Consider the following 21,697-nt stretch of genomic DNA (forward strand, 5'->3'; position numbering starts at 1 on the left):
AGTTCTCGCAGCAGAATACGCGATCCCTCCCAAGCGCCCAGACCCACAAGGTAGCGACACGAAGAAAACATGGTGCCCTATACACAAGTCGGCAGACACTCTTTGGAAGATTGCCTCGTCTTCAAAAAGTCGCTCGAAAAGCACATGGCATTGGAAAAGGCAAGCGAGTACGTGTGATCGAGAAGGATGCTGAGGCGGCTACTCAGGAATCGAACTCAGCATACCCAGACTCCGATCTCCACGTCTCGCACATCTTCGGAGGCTCCACAGCGTACTCCTCAAAGCGAGAATACAAGAAAGTGGAACGTAAAGTCTGTTCGACGTGGCAGGGGGCTGCGCCCAAGATGAAGTGGTCTGAACAGAAGATAGAATTCTCAGAAGAAGACCACCCCAAGATTGCCGTCATCCCAGGACGCTATCCGATTGTGGTCGAACCCACCATTCGGAATATCAAGGTAGCGTGAGTTCTCATCAACGGCGGCAGCTCAATCAACCTTCTCTTCGCCAGCACCTTGGACGCGATGGGAATCCCACGAAGCGAGTTGACACCCACCGATCAACCCTTCCATGGAATCACTCCCCAGTCCTCATCCAAACCATTGTGCAAGATCACGTTGCCTGTGACTTTCAGCCAAGCAAATAACTTCTGAATGGAGCAGATCATCTTTGATGTCGTTGAATTCGATACAGCATACAATGCCATCATCGGGAGAACTGCACTCGCGAAGTTCATGGCCGCATCTCACTACGCGTATCAAGTGCTCAAGATGCCAGGACCGAAGGGAACAATCACTATTCAAGGGAACGCTAAGCTAGCAGTGCAATGCGACAAGCGGAGCCTCGACATGGTCGAGCACACGCCCAGCCCACCCGCCACAACTGAGCCACCCAAGAAAGTGAGCAAAACAAACAAGACGCCGAAACCGGACGGCGCAATCAAAATCGTTCCACTCTCCAGTGCCAACCCCGACAAGACCGTCAAGATCGGGGCATCACTAGGCGAGAAATAGGAACTCGCGCTCGTCACCTTCCTCCGCGACAATGCTGACGTGTTCACTTGGCAGCCGTCCGACATGCCGGGGGTCCCCAGGGAGGTGATTGAGCACAAACTCATGGTGCGACCCGACGCCAAGCCAATAAAGCAAAAACTGCGGAGATTTGCACCAGATAAAAAACAAGCCATACGAGAAGAGCTCGATAAACTTCTCAAAGCTGGTTTCATCAGAGAGGTACTCCATCCAGAGTGGCTGGCCAATCCAGTCATGGTGCGGAAGGCCAACGGGAAATGGAGAATGTGCGTCGATTTCACCGACCTCAACAAGGCGTGTCCCAAGAATCACTTCCCTCTTCCTCGAATAGACCAACTGGTGGACTCAATAGCTGGTTGTGAGCTGTTGAGCTTTCTCGATGCTTACTCCGGCTACCACCAAATCGGCATGACGTTAAGAGGCCGTTCGGACTGATAACCGCAGGGAATACTTTCCAGCGCACGGTCCAGGGCGCACTTAGCGACTAGCTTGGAAACAATGTCGAGGCCTACGTCGACGACATTGTTGTCAAGACCAAGACAAGCGACTCACTGATTGACGATCTGCGGGAAATGTTCGACAACCTCCGACGATATCGCCTCATGCTCAATCCAGAGAAGTGCACGTTCGGAGTACCATTGGGCAAGCTGCTCGGTTTCCTCGTCTCTGGCAGAGGAATAGAAGCAAATCCCGAGAAGATCAGGGCAATCGAGAACATGAAGTCGCCCACAAGACTCAAGGAAGTACAAAAAGCTAACCGGATGCATGGCGGCACTAAGCAGGTTCGTCGCTAAGATGGGAAAGCGAGGACAACCTTTCTTCGCTCTGCTGAAGAAGCAAGATAAATTTGTATGGACACAGGAAGCCGAAGAGGCATTCATTGCACTCAAGCGCTACCTATCAAATCCCCCTGTACTTGTTGCTCCCCAACCTAATGAAGAATTATTCCTCTATATTGCTGCCATGTCATATTCCGTTAGCACTGTCATTGTTGTCGAGAGAGAAAAGGTGCAACGACCAGTCTACTACGTCAGCGAAGCTCTCCACGACGCAAAGACAATATATCCACAGATCCAAAAACTGCTCTACGCGGTAATCATGACATCAAGAAAGCTACGCCACTACTTTCAAGCCCATAGGGTCACAGTTGTCTCCTCCTTCCCTCTCGGTGAAGTCGTGAGAAACAAAGACGTTGTCGGCCGCATTGCAAAATGGGTAGTCGAGCTAAGCCAGTTTGATGTCCACTTTGTGCCACGAACAGCCATCAAGTCCCAGGTACTCGCCGACTTCGTAGCCGATTGGACTATGCCTGATAACAGATCGGACAACCGAATCGACAACGAAACGTGGATAATGGCGTTCGACGGCGCACTCAATAGCCAAGGAGCAGGGGCAGGATTCATCTTGACATCACCTTCGGGAGATCAATTCAAGCATGCAATTCACCTCAACTTCAGGGCGACCAACAACACAGCCGAGTACGAAGGACTACTTGCCGGGATAAGAGCTGCAGCCGCACTCGGAGTCAAGCGACTGGTCGTGAAAGGGGACTCCAAACTAGTCGCGAACCAGGTGCACAAAGATTACAAATGCTCTAACCCCGAGTTATCCAAGTATCTCGCAGAAGTCAGGAAGCTGGAGAAAAGGTTCGATGGGATCGAGGTCCGACACGTATACCGCAAGGACAACATTGAGCCGGATGATCTAGCACGACGTGCGTCCAGACGAGAACCACTCGAACCCGGCACTTTTCTGGACGTCCCGACAAAGCCATCAGTGAAAGAGGTTAGCGGCGAAGATAACCCAGTCGTCCCCGACATCAGCTCGGGGGCTACAGAGGCAGAGCGCGCCATTGCCGATATCGAGACCACAGACGACTGGCGCACCCCACAGATTAAATTCATATGCAGCGAAGAGTTGCCCTAGGACGACGCAGAAGCCGAGAAAATAACCCGTAAAGCAAAAATCTACCGTATGATCGGCAACGATCTATACAAGAAAGCGCCAAACGGAGTACTTCTCAAATACGTCTCGTCCGACGACGGCAGACATCTCCTCCTCGACATACATGAAGGGATCTGTGGGTCACACGCTGCCGGTCGGACATTGGTCGGGAAAGCTTTTCGACAAGGGTTTTTCTGGCCAACCGCCCTCAAAGATGCATGCGACATGGTCCAGTGGTGTGAAGCCTGTCAATTCCACAGTAAACACACAAAGCTACCCGCGCAAGCGCTCCAGACTATCCCTCTTACTTGGCCGTTCTCGTGCCGGGGGCTAGACATACTCGGGCCATTCCCACGAGGACAGGGCGGCTACAGGTTCCTATTCGTGGCGATTGACAAATTCACTAAGTGGATCGAAGCGACACCCACGGGGGAAATCAAGGCCGACAACGCCATCAAATTCGTCAAAGGGATATTTTGCAGATACGGACTACCGCACCGCATCATAACCGACAACGGCTCCCAGTTCATCAGCGCCGACTTCCAGGATTACTGTATCGGGCTGGGAGTCAAGATCTGCTTCGCCTCGGTTTCTCACCCTCAAAGCAACGGACAAGTCGAGAGGGCAAACAGCATAGTACTACAAGGAATCAAGACCCGCGTCTACGACAGGCTCATGTCACATGACAAGAAGTGGGTCGAAGAACTCCCATCGGTACTATGGGCCATGCGTACCACACCGACAACGTCTAACAAGGAAACACCCTTCTTCCTCGTGTACGGCTCCGAGGCCATGCTCCCCACCGAGCTATGACATCAAAGTACACGAGTACAGAAGTATTCCGATGAGGGTCAGGAGGAGCAGCGAAACGACGATGTGAATCTACTCGAGGAACATCGCGAACGAGTTGCCGTCCGAGCAGCCAGCTACCAACAGGTCCTTCGCCGTTAACACGAGAAGCGCATTCGAGCACGCACACTTTCGATCGGTGACTACGTCCTCCGACGGGTTCAAAGTCAAGCAGGGCGAAACAAGCTCTCACCCAAATGGGAAGGACCGTACACGATCACACAAGTCTTGTGGCCAGGCGCATTCAAAATTGCAGATGGCGATGATCGCGAGTTGGCAAACTCTTGGAACATTGATCAACTACGTAAATTCTATGTATAGGTCAATAGTATCCATACTTGTAAGACATCTTACAGCCTCAATAAAGCCTATTTTCAGGTGCAGATTACAATCAAAGTGTTCCTTCCCGATGATCCCTTACCCAGATGACACCTAGCGTTGAAACCTATCCTCATGTCCCTTTACGCCGTCTTGATAAGGCCTCCGAGGAACCTAAGGGATCTTCGGCTGGGGACGCCCAGAGCCGATAAGGCCTTGTCGGATCCTGTAGAGACGAAAGACCATGTAAGATCTGGTCATGTAAGAGTTCTCGCCGTGCGTATTAACCAAGTCGTGTAATCGGAAATTAACTTTCCAACTTCACGACTGGGGGCTAGGATCAGTGCTTGTTCAACCGAGGCAGGTCAAAGGTCCAAGAGCCTTATCTTTCGAGAAGAATTCTCCGATGACAAGGCTGGGGGCTAGGGAGAGTGTATGACTCAAACGACTGATCGAAGTCGTGAAGTGAGAAGACACTCTTACACACTACATCCAGAGTAAGAAAGCTTAGTTAAGATAGATTTCTTTTCTATTTCACAAGTACTTCTTACAATTCCGCACAAATCCAAAACTATATTACACTTTTCCCTAAGATATCTGTCACAGGGTACAAAGACTACCAGGAAGGCCAACGCCAGTCCATAGACTGGAAGACTTTCTCTGCCAGCGGCGCCATCGACTTCGTCAGGTGATCTATCTCCGCCGGAGTTCTCCGAGAACAAGAAAACCCTTCGTGGAGGAACTCGAGGTGCAGTTGTGGACGATGATCTCGTATGCAAGCCAACACGTGCCCTCCGGCATATCGGCTCGATCGACGGCACTCCTGCTTCAGGGCTTCGTCAATACGTTTGCCGACGCCTTTGAGCTGGGTACAGGACCCATTTAGCCACGAGATGTATCCGGCCGCCGACTCCTCGGGATCCCCACGGGGTACTCGGAGCTCTCTACAAACTCTTGTCATGGACGTGCAGCAACTCTTCAAGTACGAGTTGAACCACACCTCACAACCTCAGAGTGTTTCCACGGCCTGCTCCTTCTTCACTTCCAGCATAGTCCTCTCGAGTTCCGCTACCGCAAATTTCGTCTTCCAATATTGGATACGACGATCTTGGTCAGCAAGCGCACTCTCGAGATCTGCTCAGCATGGAAACGACTAAGTCAAGCTGCTCTTCTCTTCCGAGAACACAACAAATCAAGTCGGAGGAGTAAAGGAGATGAAAACAAAGACCACCAACCTAAGGAAGTCGTCGCCATCCCCGTTTCCACGGGTAAATTCTGATCTACATCGTCCGGCGACACATGTGGCTCGAACGCAAGTGCCGGAACAATCACAGGTGACTCAGGCTGCCCACGCTGCTGGACATCCTTGACATCGACATCTCTACAAACGACAACAAAGTACTCAGGATCAAAATGCTAATGAAAACTAAGGTGATGACTGCACACACAAAGGCAGTTGAAGCCAACAGAAGTTTTACAAAGCATGATTGATTAAAGGGTATAAGGGAGCCGAAGTCCTACTCTTCAAAAAGAGGGAGAACAGACTCTCCCAGATCGCCGACTTATTCCATCACGCCCTTACGCGCGTCGTTAGTCGCTCCCTGATCCAAGATCCGCTGGAGATCAAGTTCAGGGTGCGCCAACCTTACGCACGCGAGGACGTGACACACCCCGGTGTAAATCCCGTTGGACGCCTTCTCTCTGATCCTGGCCGCATGCTTTGACGGTATCGCCTCCATCGCCGTGGCCAGTTCCGCGAGTGAAGACGTCAGTGAGAACTCGTCAGGGTTCACCGGGATGGTGGTCGTAACACCACATTCCCCGGCGAACTGGTGTAGGCCGGTGTAGGTGACACGCAACGAGCCACGGATCTCCGACAGGTTGTTCTCGAGTTCCGACATGCGGTCCTCGAGTCCCCGCTGTTGTCGCTCGTTGCCAGCCACTAGTTCCCTCATCTTCTGGAGGTCCTCACGAACCTCCGCCAGGTCACGCGCCAGCTTGTCGGCACGCTCGTTTGCCACCGCCGCCGCCGTTGTCCTCCCCTCCGCAATCTCGCGACTTATGCCGCGAGCACCAGCCTCGAGGAGGCGCCCCATCTCGACTTGGAGCTCCCCCCAGGTGAGGACGTCAGCAGGCGGGCCGCGAGCAGGCCCGAGATCATTGGCTGGGCCGCTGGGCGTCACCTCACGGTTCCTCAGCACGACCACGACATCGGTCGAGGCCACCGCAGGAGACGCGCTGGAGTTCCCTCCGGACCCGTCTTGCGCCGCCTTCGCCCGCGCCGACCTACAGAAGATTATTATATCTGGACCTCAAGACAAGTCGCCAGAATTCGACCAAGCGAAGGACCTCAAATTTCGTCCACTTACTTCTCGCCTAGTGTCACCAGCTTCTGCCGTCGTGGAGGTGGCGGAGACGCATCCAAGGCCTAAGTAAACCGAGTACGACTTGAGGGGGACATCTTCCGGCTACGAAGTTAACAACTCAAGAGACTTACCGATGGGGAGGACGCTTTCCGGCGGCTGCCGAGCATGGAGGTGAATTTCCTCCCCTTCCTCGGGACACGGCTGCCACTAGTCGTGGCAGCAGCAGCAACGGCCGCGTCGGACGTCTCCTGGGCGACGCCCTCCTTCAAGGAGGCAGCCGCCTGGTGGTCCACGAGCAGTCCAATGACATCGGTCAGAAGGAGAGCCTGCACCACATGAAATCATTATGCGATCTAGCAGCAAATATAAAGGAGTCGTCAAATACACTCACGTTGATTGCGGCTCCACGCTCAGCCTTCCCCTTCTCGCAAAGGGGAACAGGGACGTTGCTCGCCGTTGTCGGGCCGCTGATCATCAACTGGCCGACGCGACGCTCCACGGTCTCGCTGTTCAAACCTGTAGACCGAGAACCATAATTCGGTAAGTCAGGAGGAACATGCACATGAGGAAGTCAAGTTAAATACAAGAAAAATACCCCGAGGAGAAACCCGGGTCGCGTCCTCCGGCCCAGAATAGTCAAAGGCTAGGTGGGCTCAAGCCTGGAGCGGCTAGATCCGCTTACCAATGAAGTCGGCAGTGACTTCATACCCCGACAAACCTCGTACTCGGAGGTCATCGATGGCATCGATGAAGGACTAAAGAGAAGGGGTCAAGGCGGGTTTGGCGGTCCAAGACGGAACCTTGTCTGGTTGTTCCTAAGGAACAACAAAGATCGGATCTGAATCCTCTATCTGAAGATAGAACCACCTCGCCCGCCATTTGCTACGAGAAGAAGGGCACTGGAAGGGGATATAGCGCGACTTCAGGCCGTCCCGAAGTCGGAAACCGACACATCCAGATATCCTGGTGGATTCCATCCGACGCAACTCGTAGTAAAAGCGAAAGAGGTCGAGAAACGGTTCTACCCCAATGTAGGCCTCACAAAGATTCGAAAAGATACTGAGGAAAGCGATGGAGTTGGGGTTCAAATAGAGCAAAGAGAGACCGTAGAAATTCAAAACGAGGAGGAGAAACTCAGAAGGCGGGGGGAGAAAACCACAGAGAATATAGTCCTCAACCGCAACCATGCGGCCTAGGACAGGTTCAGGTTCAGTACCTCCTGGTTCCCTCTCCATGGTCCCGCAACCGGGGAGAGCGCCCTCCTCCTGCAACTTCTTCAGGGATGCACTAGTAGAAGTGGACTTGTCGAGGTCCATCGCCGCCGGAGATCGCCGGAGAAGGGATCGAGATGAACAAGCTAGGGTTTGTGCGGAAGCGGAGAAGGCGAGGAGCGCTTGGAGGCTGGAGAGTTTTTTCACAACAGGCGGACTTCAAAATGGATCCCCAAAATCCTCTTAAATAGACGCATATCCGACGGTGCGAATTCCAAGGAAAGGAGAGAGAGATGGCCGCCGGAAATTTCTGGGTCCGTTACGCGCGGCGGTTTTTCGGACTTCAGTTTAAATTCACTCATGACCGTTGGGCTTCACATGGTGTTGTCGATTACGTCCTGTCTCTACGGTCCTCGCACCGAGAACGACAACAGCCTCGACACCAGAAGTCGCGATCGGTTACACGAGTTCATTTAAACAGAAGTCGGGGGCTACTGTCAGGGTTACGGGTAAGGTATACCCTTTACCCTTCGATATACGTCACATATCGATATGGCATGTCTGCGCGTATATGGATGTTCTCTGCATACATTAAGGAAATCCTTCACGGAGTTTACAGATGGAAAGAGTCCTACTCAGACAGGACTGGGTCGTCAATGTATCGTGCAGGGTCCGATGTCTCCAAGTCCTACTGGGGAACCGCCTGACCTGCGATATAAAAGGGACCCCTAGGAGGACCTAAGGCATCGAATCTCATAGCCAACACATCCACCACAGCCTACGAAGTCGGAGCCTACAGGAGCTAAGTCGCCGGGGGATCTAGTCGAACCAGCTCGATTACGATCTCGCCGGTATCATCGAGTTCCATTGTTCCCTTTGTAACCTGTGATTTTCATCATATAATCCCATATCAACTGGATTAGGGCTATTACCTATCAAGGGGCCTGAACCAGTATAATCTTCGTTTTCTGTCTGCTAGATGTCGTATTACGTAGATCCTCATACCAGCGTACCCCAATACCCTCTATATCCGGTCTACGGGTATCCCCCGTCGACAGTATCATATTAATCTAAAATATCATATTAATCTATTTTTCAAGTTTGTATTAATTAAAACACAATCAATCATACGTTAATACCATCTCATTTTGCATAAAAACTTAATCTTTATCTTAATCTTCAGGAGAAAAGAACACCACCTTCAACAGAGATGGCATCTGGTGACAAGGGGCATGGAGAGGATAGCAATCTTGACCTTCGTTTTCTCTCTCCTCCCCCGTGGATTTAACGCAACCCAATTGGGTCTCATAGATGGCCATAAGGCCCGAGGCCCGAAGGCCCGGCCCACGGCACGGCATTTTGGTCCGGCCCAAGCGCGGAACGCCCTGACTTGGGTCAGGCCCGTGCCGGTCCGGCCCAACCGCTGGGCCGTGCCTGGGCCTCCCCACCGGTACGCTAGGCTGGCCCGGCACGATGGGCCGGCAGGGCAGGCCCGGCACACAAAGTATTGGGACTAAAAATAGACATATTAATGTCAAATCCAAAGAATAGGGACCTAAAATAGACTTATTTTAGCTATTTATATATCACAGCCCAAAGAAGAGGGAAGTAAAATAGACTTTTTTTTAGCTATATATATGTCAAAGCCCAAGAGGAGGGAGGAATATTAGACTTATTCTAAGGAAAAGCACGATGGGTCGTCGTGCCTTCGTGCCGGCCCGAGTCGTGTGGGGCCGTGCCTAGGCCGTGTGTGCGGCCTGTGGGCTGGCACGACACGGCCCGGTGCGTCGGTCGGGCCGTGCCGGCCCGACTAGCCTCGGCCCAAGCATGGCCGGGCCTAGGCCGTGCCGTTTCGGGCGGCCCAGATGGCCATCTATACTGGGCCTTTCTCCTTTCGGCCCAAGGCCCATATCAGCCGTCCGATCCGAGACCTTCTTTCCTGGGACGTCCGATCGGAATCGCTTTCCGCGAGAGGATATATTCGTGGAAAAGTCTTCGCTCTCTCTTCGCTTTTCCGAACCCTTTCCATTTTTTCCACCCACACAGCGGCGGCGAGGGTTTCCGATGGAGAATGGAGACGAGACGTTCGCTTCCCCCACCGCCGGCGGCGGCGGCGGCGAGTTCGAGCAGCCGCTGACCAACGGCGGGGGAGGAGGAGGGGGCGGAGGGGTGTACCCCGCCGCCAAGGCCTACGACGCGGGCGAGTTGGACGCGCTCCGCGAGGCGAAGCGCGACCTGGAGGACAAGCTCGCCGCCGTGGAGCACGAGAACCGGTTCCTCGGCGCGGAGGCGTACCGCCTCGAGGGGATCGTGTCGCAGGCCAGGGAGGACATCGCCACCGCCGAGCACGCCATCGCCGCCTCCGAGGGGGAGGCCGCCTTGCTCCGCGACGAGGTCAAGCGCGTGAAGGAGCTCCTCGCCGCCGAGAAGTCCAACCACGAGGCCGAGCGGCGCAGGGCCGCGGACCTCGACGCCGAGCTGAAGGGCGTGCAGAAGGAGGTGGCGGCCCTCGAGGAGGAGATCAAGGCCCTGAAGGCATCCGCCGCCGCCGCCGATGCAGAGGATGAGGATGAGGCTGCTGCTCCCGCGACGCCATCTAAGGAAGCGGAGGTAGGTTATCACGGGCTGATGGCAGCTGCCGCCGCTGGAGCCGCCGCCACGGCCGTCGTTGCGGTGGTCATCCTTCACCTGAAGAGGTAATCTGGTGCTGTGACGCGTAAGAAGTTTTGGTCTGCTGCTATGGCTTACATGAGATTGGATTACCCCCTTTTGCCGTGGTGCTGGTATTACTGGAGGTAATATTACTTTAGCATTCCACTCGCTAGCATTTAGAGTCCTAGAGAGGTGGAGACTTATCGTGAGTCCGTTTCGGTTCTGCATCCTCACATGGTAATAAGAATGTCAAGACAATTCTGAGTGAGACGCATGTGGTTGTGTTATGTTATGTTATTTTGGTGCTGTACTGATTTTTAATTCTGTCCCATGGATTCTTGCATTGCTCTGCTGTTTGTGTGTGAAATTACTACGATTGCAGAATTAATGACCTACATCAAGTTCAGAGTATAGTATTTTTTTTTTATTTAGCAGTCGCAACTCAGAAGAGTGTGCAGCTGCTCATTGCTCTGCTCTGACCATGCCAATGTGGTCTATGACATTTGCTGCTGACCTTTTTTACTGGAAAATGCGCAGGGATATTACTTTGGTTGATGAATGCTAATATGTGTTTATTGTCTTGCTGAATGGTATGTTGGAGTGTTTAATTGTTTGCAATGTTTTTGTTATGCTCTGGGGTTAAGTGATTATAGTATGGCAATGATACATCTTTGCTTGCCAAGATGTTTGTGAGTGTAGAATAAGTGGCTGCTAGACTATATGTAATATGGCCAGCAGCAGCATCTTATGGGTTCCCATGGATTTTGGTATGAATCTATATCAGTCAAGAGGTTTGCAGAATTATAACTACCACACTAGATTTTATATAATATAACGAGTAATATTTATCATGTTTCTGTTTGCCTCTTATAAGCAAAGTTTAAGTTGTGCCTCAACTGATTTTGGTTGATGCATTGTTGCTGCTTTTGTGTTATATTTGTGCTAAGAATTAATTATATAAGGTTTTTCTAGAGTATCAAGACTAGCCATCAGCTTTTACCATTAACTTGGATGCAGAAACCATTCCTTCGGATATTTCTTTCTTGGTGATACTTGTTGGTAGAATTATCTTGTCTTCTTCCTATGGTTAATCTAGTTGGTTACTTCGATTTGAACCTTAATTAAGAGGTGAAAAGCTATACAGATTTAAATTCAATATTGGCTTAGCTCACTTTTTTTTTTCAACAAGACCTAGCCTTGTTCTTGTTATATTTGCCTGCTAATATCATCTCCATTAGTGGCTATCAAATTAAGTTATAGAAAATCCAGGACCAGCCTGATCTTCAATAGAAAGCTTAGGTTTCTGGTTGGGCTGCTTTCGTTGGTTGATATGAGGCCAGTTCTATTTCAAGTCCCTGTTGAAAATTTCCATCCTCACTTAAAAGTTGGAGTGCTTTTGCAGTTCCATATGTTGGGTTCTGGTTGTTGTAATATTCTCTTCTGTGACTGCAATGCATCGTTCTTTGAAGTCTTCCTTCACTCCTTTGCATTTGGAGCAGGATGGTAGGCTTGAATTGTTATACATTTTTGTGAACTATAAAAGCATGCCATTCAATTTATACCAGTGATAGCTGGTATATCTCTGTTAAGATAAACTACGATTCTTGATGCTGTTTCTCCATGTTCCGCGTGTAAATTCTTGATTCTTCTAATGATCTTCTCCATGTTCTGTGCAAAGTCATTGCCGCATCTCTTACAGGAACTAGGAGGATAAAAGTTCTACTGCGCATCAAATACATTGATCAATATTTATCCTCATTTGTTACCGTTTACTCATGCTATTGCTATGGCATTCAAGTATTCAACCTGAATACGAAGCCTGTGCATCATCAGGTAACTAAAGAGACTGATCAAAGTAACATGTCTGAGTAACATCAGCAGATCAGCCCAACAACCCATGTCAGGTTCGTTCAATTGATATATCTTCAGGTGATTCGGATGGTACATTTGTACTCATCTCCTTTAGTACTAGCTCGCTTATAGCATGTACAGTTATCTTGCAAGCAAGAACAGGTTCCATGTGTCAAATTCTCTTCTTTTTTTTTCTCCCAAAAAAATTAGTGCCAGATTCTTTCAGTTGGCATGAATGTCAAATGATTCGGCTGTACGTAGTACGGCACTAATCTCATTGCTAAAAATCTGAATAATTGTCAGATTGTCTCGCAAGAACAGGCTTCACGTTTCCGAGGTCATGCAACAGATGCCTCTAACGTTAATCAGCTCATTCCCGAATACGAGCAATGAGCAACAGCATCTCTATCTATTAGGTTCGTCAGCTTGAAACCGAACGAATCAAGCACGGATTAACGAAACCAGGTCCAAATCCGGTTCGTCAGCTTGAGACCGAATGAATCAAGCACGGATTAACGAAACCAAGTCCAAATTCGGTTCGTCAGCTTGAAACAGAACGAATCAAGCACGGATTAACGAAACGAAGTTCACATGAACTCCACATGTCCAAGTCGAAAGACATTGGCATGTCGTCGAACACATGCCAAGAACCCAAGAATCAATGGCGGGGCACGGCGGCGTGCAGCCCTAGCCACCGAAGAGGACGCTGGCGTGGGGAGCCAGCTCCTTGTGCGCCGCCGTGATGGTGCCCTCGGCGACGCCGGTGGCCGTGGAGACGTCGCGCACGGACTTGCTGCCGCCGGCGCGCTGCACGACCATGTAGATGATGGCGGCGGCGATGGACTCCGGGTTGCGGCGCACGTCGAGGCGCTCCTCGAGGCGGCGCACCGCGTCCCCGGCGGCGCGCACGTCCTGGTGGCCCAGGCCGAGCCTGGAGCAGAAGCGGCGGAGGTAGTCGGTGGAGCGCACGACGCCGATGTCCATCGCCCGCCCCTCGCCCTGGTCGCCGAGGTGCTTCTTGATGAGGGTGGTGAGCCTGCCGATCTCCTTCTTGGCGGCGGCGCCCTCGGCGGTGACGGAGGCGAGCTCCTTGTACGTCCGCGGCATCCCCTCGTTGCGGCACGCGATGAAGAGGCAGGCGGCGTAGACGGCGTCGCGGTTCCGGCCGCGCGGTAACCCCTTGGTGGGCGCCTCGCCGAGCTTCTTGAACACCTCCTTGGCGCGGTCGCGGATGGTGGCGACGAGGCCGAGGCGGTCGGCCATGTCGGCGATGCCCCTGAACGCGGCGACGAGCGCGTTCTCCGGGGACGGGCCGACGACGTCGACCCTCCTCCTCGTCAGCAGCGGGGCGGCGTCGGCGGACTTGGGCGGGGCGGAGGAGTAGGCGATGGTGGTGCCGCCGACGTGGTCGGGGAGGAAGGGGTCGGCGCGGTCGCCGACGCGGTTGGGGTCGCGGTCGTCGCTGGCGCCGTCGTTGGCGAAGGTGCGCCACTCGGACGTCTCGTCGATGTAGCGCGCGTCGAGGACGAGCGCGCACTCGGTGCAGATGGTGTCGCCGGTGGTGTGGTCGAGCACCACCGCCGTCGCGCGCCGGCAGTCCGGGCAGTAGGCCCCGTCGTTCGCCGCCGCGTCGTGCATTTGCTCTTGCTTAGCTGCTCGGTTTTTCTCTTTTTTTCTCTCTCTCGCGCGCGATCGCGGCGGCGGGTGCGGGGAGGAGACGAGTTGAGTTGAGTTGGGGAAACTGAAAAGAGGAGGCCTTGGGGAGTGTGGGCTGTGTATTTATAGACGATTAGGTCGGTGCAGGGGTAGTAAGGGGATCGGAGTCGGAGTCGGACACGGCAGTTTCTATTGGAACCAATATTTGCAATTGCAATTGGATTTTCCTCAAAGCTCTCTGCAAAATATGGAACGTTTGGAAATTCGTAGTACATGGCCTTGAATTTCCTTTTTATAAAGCTCATGTGTTCCAAAGGAGTATTATACTCCCTCCGTCTCAAAAAAAAAAGCAAACCCTGTGTTTCTGTGTTCAACTTTGACTGTCCGTCTTATATGAATTTTTTTTATAATTCGTATTTTCATTGTTGTTAGATGATAAAACATGATTAATATTTTATGCAACACTTAGTATAATATGAAATGAATTTTATTTGTTTAAAATTATATCATTAAGATTTAAATTTACTTTTCATATGGTTATAATTTTATTGCTACAAAACTTATAGTATATAAGAAATTATAAGTTAAAAATTAGTTTTAAAGACTGTGCCAACTTGAACCACGTCTTATATTATATGATAGAGGGAGTAGATTATAAAACTAGACTACACTACAAAATTTTTATAGTTCAAACGTTGAGTGAGCATTCTTGATACTAGTTTACACAATATGATATGTTTTGAAGAAGTCCTAATTAGCATGAACATTGATTCATGTAGTAGAGTTAAGATGCTATTACTGCTCTTATATTTTCGTACAGTACCAGTCTAGGTATATGCTGAAAAATTATGCCATGGAAACTCTTCGAGTCTTTGATTAATTGCAAGTCAACTTTTCGAAGCTTCAACTATCTGAATTTTTTTCCCTCTTGAACTGAAATATTTTTCATTTTCAAGTTGGCAACCAAAACCAAACACGACCCAACCCAGCGGCTGCTTCTCCCTCCCGCCGCCGGAATCGCCTCTCCCGCGGCGGAATTCCTCACCTACAAAACGGAGGCCAGCCGCCGCAATGCGAGGCCCCCATCGTCGTCGTCGCGAGGTGGAGGAGAGGTATGGCCGCGCGAGGCAGCGAGGGAGGGGAGGAGGCGGAGGTGGAGGGGAAGGCGGGGCTGCACCGGCTGTTCAGGTACGCGGACGGGGTGGACGCGCTGCTCATGGCGGCCGGCGCGGCAGGGGCGGCCGCGAGCGGCGCTGCGCAGCCGCTCATGAACCTCGTCTTCGGCGAGGTCGTCGACGCCTTCGGCTCCGGCTCCCGCGACGACGTCCTCCACCGCGTCTCCAAGGCACGTCTCTCCCCAAGTCAAACCCCGCAGCTCGAGTTCCGTTGTTGTTTCTAGCTTTGATTTGATTGCAGCAGCAGAAGTTTGGTTTCTACGACGCGCGGCCACGTCGCGGCCGATTGATGCGTGGAAGTGGTAGAAGCACACTGGATTAACGCACAGTGATTGAACTGAATTCATTTTTACTGTGAGGAAATTTCTCCTCCTTCGCCACAAAGTTGTGTGGCATGCACGAAGAATTTTGTGGCATACTCAAATTAACGATAAAATACAACTTTGTGGCAAAAAATTGACTATGCCACAACACTTTGTGGCAAAGGAGCAGCGATTTTCTCTTTTACTGTTTACTGTAGCATGTTCCATTCCCAATCTTCACTGGAGTCAAGTTTTACATCAGTAGTTCAGTTATTCTGGTAAAAATGTACTGCACAACAATGTGTAGTCATTTAAAGTGTGATTTCTAATATTGCTCATGAAATGTATGAAACATTGATGCCTATGTGTGTGTGGTACTGCTCATGAATTGTTTTTTCATCTATCTATTTATCAAAACAGCTGGAATTCGGCCTTAGCTAATCTGACAGTGTTGTTTCAGGTGTGCCTGAAGTTCTTCTATTTGGCTATTGGATCATGGTTTGCTTGCTTCCTCCGTAAGTACTCCTATTTCTTTATCAACATCATATGTTCATTTTTTTCCCGTTTAGTTTGCCCTTAAAACTGTTTTTCAGTTAATCTTTTTCATTTCAAATAAGTAAAGAGGGAGGAACAAGAGACTAGTGGTTCTAGCTCCTACATCTCATGGATGAATGTATTGAGCTGTTAGTTTTCCCTGTCAAAGTTTCCCTGTCATGGATAAATTTTTGTTAGTTGTGTGAATGTCTTAAATTTCTAGATTACCTATTCTTATCCTGACATTTTCAAAAAGAAGTAAACATTAACAAATACATTAATAAATTCTTAAGTTCAAAGTAGAACATCCATCATTTTGCACATTATATTTGCATTTTCCAATTTCTGAAGCCGCTATGTGCCTAGAGCATCCATATGCAGGTTGTGTTAGAGCCACTGCCTGGTATGGAGTATGTGAATTGGCCATGACTGATTTTCATTGTCTTATCAGAGGTTGCATGTTGGATGATTACTGGTGAAAGACAAGCTGCCCGCATACGAGGGCTATATCTTGAAGCTGTATTGAGGCAAGATATTGCATTTTTTGAAAAGGAGATGACAACTGGACAAGTAGTTGAGAGGATGTCTGGAGATACAATACTCATCCAGGATGCAATTGGTGAAAAGGTATACTTATGCAGTACTTTAAATATGCTGTTTGATGCTGCTTCTTGGTATTGTTTCTGAAGGTCCAATCACATAGGAATCTATTTGTACTAGTAGATGTATTATTCTTACCAGTGTTTCAAGCAAGTTCCATGCTTGATCGGATGATTAGTTTTTCTTTACATTATTGTAATTGATTTGATGACTATTTCAGACAGCCCAAACTAATTGGCTTTTTTTACACTGGGATATGTGACCAATTGTGATTGTCCTTTTCAGGTTGGGAAGTTTATACAACTCACTGCTACATTTGTGGGGGGTTTCGTAGTTTCTTTCGCTAAAGGATGGCTTTTATCATGTGTCATGCTCTCAAGTATTCCTCCTATAATAATCGCTGGAGCAACTATGTCATGGACTATATCAAAGCTGTCAACTCATGGTCAATCCAAGTATAATGAAGCAGGGAATGTTGTTGAACAGACGATTGGAGCTATCAGAACGGTGTGTCCTTGTTAAATCCTTTTCTTTATGTCTTAACTGCACTATAGATTCTTAGTTAGCTCTTGCTCTACCCAATTGAAGGTTGCTTCATTCAATGGTGAGAACCGAGCCATTGCACTATACAACAAATACATTCACAGTGCATATGTCTCTGCTGTTCAAGAAAGCACTGCAACTGGCCTGGGCTTTGGTTTTATTATGTTTATGCTGTTTTGCACGTATGGTCTAGCAGCATGGTATGGGGCGAAATTGATTATCGATAAAGGATATGAAGGAGGGCAAGTTGTCACTGTCTGGATGGCATTCATGACTGGTGCAATGTAAGTGATCAACATGGGGAGTTACTTAATGTTATTCTAGTGTTAAAAGGTATAATGTTAGTCTGAAATATCAAAGAAAATAATGCTCTTTCATAAACTCACCAACAATTTAGGTACATAATTCATAATATTATATATCTCTTTCTCTGCATAATAGCTCAGCTATATTATAAGGAATTCTTAATTGGTTCATTCTGTTCAATATAAAATGGCCTGGACTGCCTGACCTGTGATATATAATTTTTATTTTGCTCTAAATTTCATATGGACAGAAGAAAAATTCTAGTATATTTTGCTCTAAATTTCATATGGACAGAAGAAAAATTCTAGTACACACATAATAGTCCATATAACCAACTCATTACATTGAAGATCTTGCTCCAAAAACGAGCGGGGTAACAACTTTTTATTCCAGCAGATATATCTTGCTAGTGACGTATGTCATATCAGATGTTGCTCATACATAGCTATTATGTTCTTATGAAAATACACATTTTGCTTTCCAGGTCACTGGGTGAGGCAACGCCGTGTATGTCTGCTTTTGCTTCTGGGCAGGCTGCTGGTTATAGAATGATGCAAACAATCGAACGAATGCCAACAATTAATTCTAGTGGAACAGATGGTGCCGTATTAGAGAACATCAAAGGTGACATAGAGCTGAGGAATGTGTACTTCAGCTATCCATCCAGGCCTGACCAGTTGATATTTGATGGGTTTTCGTTACATGTCTTGAATGGCATAACTATGGCTATAGTAGGGGAGAGTGGCAGCGGAAAGTCAACGGTGATTAATCTTGTCGAGAGATTCTATGATCCACAGGCTGGTGAAGTTTTGATTGATGGTGTTAACATAAAGACTCTGAGGCTTAGGTGGATTAGGGAAAAGATCGGCCTTGTCAGTCAGGAACCACTGCTGTTTGCCACTAGTATCCGAGAGAACATTGTCTACGGAAGAGAAGATGCAACGACTGAGGAGATAATGGCTGCAACAGAGCTTGCTAATGCAGCGAAGTTCATTGAGAATCTACCTAATGTATGAAAGACACAGAAATGCTTCAACCTGTGCGATTTTTTTATCGTATTGTTATTTGACAACTAACTAACTAACCATCTCTTCTGTTTTCTCAGGGCCTGGACACAATGGTTGGTGAACATGGAGCTCAGCTATCTGGAGGGCAAAAGCAAAGAATTGCTATCGCAAGAGCGATCCTTAAAAATCCCAAAATCTTGCTGCTTGATGAAGCAACTAGTGCACTAGACATGGAATCTGAGCGAGTGGTTCAAGAGGCCCTTAATAGAATTATGCAAGACAAGACCACGATTGTAGTAGCTCATCGGCTGAGCACCATAAAAGATGCTGACATTATATCAGTCGTGCAGCATGGAAGAGTAGTTGAACAAGGTCTGAACCCTTCACGCACCTACGATGTAACTCTTGTGAATCTCAGAGTTTAATGACTAACTTGTTAATGTTAACCAGGCACGCATACTGAACTACTCAAGGACCCAAGTGGTGCATATTCTCAACTTATACAACTGCAGGGTGCAACTGAAGAACTGCATAAATCTGGTGTCGGTTATCAAAGGTCTATTTCAACTGTCCGAAGTGTCATGTCCATTAGCAAATCTAGAGGCCGCAATGCATCATTTAAGAGATCATTAAGTCGAGGAACTTCATTTGGGAGTACTAGTGTGCATTTAACCACAGCAGCTGGTATGATAGTCCCTGAGAGCATGCATACTGAGGTACCATCCAAGGTATTAGATGACAATGAAGAGCACAAGAAGGTGCCCCTCTGTCGACTTATATCTCTTAACAAACCAGAGATACCAGTTCTTCTATTAGGTACAGCTGCTGCAGTTGTAGCAGGTGTTCTCTTCCCAATGTTAGGTTTGCTGATCTCCAGTTCCATAAAATCGTTCTATGAGCCACCACATCAACTTAAGAAAGATGCACGGTTCTGGACATTGATGTATGTAGCAGCTGGAATTGTTTCCCTTGTTTCCTTGCCAATGGAAAATTTCCTATTTGGAGTGGCTGGTGGGAAATTGGTGGAGCGCATTCGTTCTTTATCTTTTAAAAGAATTGTTCATCAAGAAGTCAGTTGGTTTGATAATCCCTCAAATGCAAGGTCAGTCTCTAATTATTCCACGGTTGTGCATTACATTCCCAGATTTACCATTAAATCTGCACTGCGTTATTTACTTCCTTTACTGTTTTATGCCCAGTGGAACAATTGGTGCGAGGCTATCTGTTGATGCTTCAAATATTCGGCGTCTTGTAGGAGACTCGTTAGCGTTGATTGTTCGAAGCTCTGTTACAATTATTGCTGGATTTATCATTGCAATGGTTGCAAACTGGAGGCTTGCCCTTGTTGCCACGGTTGTGCTTCCTTTGGGAGGTCTCCAGGGGTTCTTCCAGATAAAGTTTTTGGAGGGATTCAGTGCAGATGCTAAGGTACATGTCACCTCTGGGCAAAAAATAAAAATAAAAATGATACCATCCTGCTAAATGTACTCCTGTAGTCCTCTTGCTATATTTTTCTGAATGTTGGGTTGCAGGTAAAGTATGAAGAAGCAACTCAAGTAGCACATGATGCTGTCAGTAGCATACGGACTGTCGCTTCGTTCTGTGCGGAGAATAGGATAATGAAGGCTTACTACAAAAAATGTGAAGCTCCGGTGCGACAGGGGATACGTCAAGGGATTGTCAGTGGCTTGGGTTTCGGCATATCATTCTTTGTGCTCTATTCTACATATGCCCTTTGTTTCTATGTAGGAGCCAAGTTCATGCTTGATGGCAAGGCCACATTCACTGAAATATTCAGGGTGAGAGAACTCTCAAGCTGATTCGCTTTCAGTCGTTTTGTGTTGTGTAATTTCTAATGTGTTCCTCTCTAGGTGTTCTTTGCTTTGCTCATGGCAACCATAGGAGTTTCCCAGACAAGTGCGATGGGTTCAGATTCTGCCAAGGCCAAGGCGTCGGCATCCTCAATATTTGCCATGATTGACCGTGAATCGAAGATCGACTCGAGCAGTGATGACGGCATGGTCTTAGCTAATGTGGCTGGTGAGCTCGAACTCCACCACGTCTGTTTCTCATACCCATCACGCCCAGACATACAAATATTCAGAAATCTGTCACTGAGAATACCATCAGGAAAGGTAACATATAAATATATAATTCTACCACCTTACCATAAAATCTTTCGTTTCTCTCCAACATATATTAAGCATTTTCTTGTAGATGGTTGCCCTTGTCGGAGAGAGCGGCTGTGGCAAATCAACCGTGATAGCACTACTGGAAAGATTTTACGACCCTGATTCAGGAACAGTGACACTAGACGGCGTCGACATCAAGAACCTCAAAGTCGGGTTTCTGCGGCAGCAGATGGGGCTGGTGAGCCAAGAGCCCGTCCTGTTCAACGACACGGTCCGCGCCAACATCGCCTACGGCAAGGAAGGCGACGCCACGGAGGAGGAGATCGTCGCCGCCGCGAGGGCCGCGAACGCGCACCAGTTCATCTCGGCGCTGCCCGGGGGCTACGACACCTGCGCCGGCGAGAGGGGCGTCCAGCTCTCCGGCGGGCAGAAGCAGCGCGTGGCCATCGCGAGGGCCATCCTCAAGGACCCCAGGATCCTCCTCCTCGACGAGGCGACGAGCGCGCTGGACGCCGAGTCGGAGCGCGCCGTCCAGGCGGCGCTGGAGTCGGTGATGGTCGGCCGGACGACGGTCGTGGTGGCTCACCGGCTGTCGACGATCAGGGGCGCCGACGTGATCGCCGTCCTCAGGGACGGCGAGGTCGTGGCCACGGGGAGGCACGTGGAGCTGATGGCGAAGAAGGATGGCGTGTACGCTTCGTTGGTGGAGCTCCGCATGAGCTCCGAACGCGCCGGTGACTCCAAGCCCTCGTGACCATGAGCACACGGTGGTTGCCGTCACCGTGCTGCTGCATGCCAAGACTGTACATAGGATTGGGAGTAAGGCTGCGTTCTTTCTTCTTGTCAACAGTGATTACGGAAAACGGAGCGATCCATTAGCACATGATTAATTAAGTATCTGCTATTCTTTTTAAAAAAAATGGACTAATATGATTTTTTTAAGCAACTTTCGTATAAAAACTTTTTACAGAAAAATGCACCGTTTAGTAGTTTGAAAAGCGTGCTAACGGAAAACGAGGACGACTAGCCTGAAAAGAACGCAGCCTAAATAGCTGGGAAAAGCTAATGTGTAAGATAGCTGACCATCTTCCCAGCACTTGTAATCCCTCGATAGGATATCCTCTTGTTGGTCGAAAAATCATACAAATAATTATAAAAAAAAATCACATCTATATACCACCTCAGAACTTGTAAGTATATCGACCTGATTTGTGGTGAAATAC

The 21,697-nt window shown here is 49.0% G+C and overlaps 3 protein-coding genes across 3 annotated transcripts; 2 read left to right on the top strand and 1 right to left on the bottom strand.

The window, feature by feature from the left end:
• Nucleotides 1–9,724: 9,724 nt before the first annotated feature.
• LOC4339509 (uncharacterized) lies at nucleotides 9,725–10,779 on the top strand. The gene has a single exon (XM_015785281.3). It carries the CDS (start codon nucleotides 9,781–9,783, stop codon nucleotides 10,414–10,416), a length of 636 nt encoding a protein of 211 aa, XP_015640767.1. The 5' UTR covers nucleotides 9,725–9,780; the 3' UTR covers nucleotides 10,417–10,779.
• A 749-nt stretch (nucleotides 10,780–11,528) lies between these two features.
• LOC4339510 (transcription initiation factor IIB-like) lies at nucleotides 11,529–14,025 on the bottom strand. Its single transcript, XM_015785280.3, has one exon. The coding sequence runs from the start codon at nucleotides 13,855–13,857 to the stop codon at nucleotides 12,907–12,909; it is 951 nt and encodes a 316-aa protein (XP_015640766.1). The 5' UTR covers nucleotides 13,858–14,025; the 3' UTR covers nucleotides 11,529–12,906.
• An 828-nt stretch (nucleotides 14,026–14,853) lies between these two features.
• LOC4339511 (ABC transporter B family member 4) lies at nucleotides 14,854–21,368 on the top strand. The gene is made up of 12 exons (XM_015782662.3): nucleotides 14,854–15,220; nucleotides 15,813–15,867; nucleotides 16,338–16,513; nucleotides 16,772–16,993; nucleotides 17,075–17,313; nucleotides 17,820–18,345; nucleotides 18,441–18,714; nucleotides 18,793–19,444; nucleotides 19,542–19,770; nucleotides 19,875–20,141; nucleotides 20,214–20,477; nucleotides 20,560–21,368. Exons 1-12 carry the CDS (start codon nucleotides 14,990–14,992, stop codon nucleotides 21,226–21,228), a joined length of 3,804 nt encoding a protein of 1,267 aa, XP_015638148.1. The 5' UTR covers nucleotides 14,854–14,989; the 3' UTR covers nucleotides 21,229–21,368.
• Nucleotides 21,369–21,697: the final 329 nt, after the last annotated feature.

This window comes from Oryza sativa, chromosome 5, assembly GCF_034140825.1.
Source record: "Oryza sativa Japonica Group chromosome 5, ASM3414082v1".
Lineage (NCBI taxonomy): Eukaryota > Viridiplantae > Streptophyta > Magnoliopsida > Poales > Poaceae > Oryza > Oryza sativa.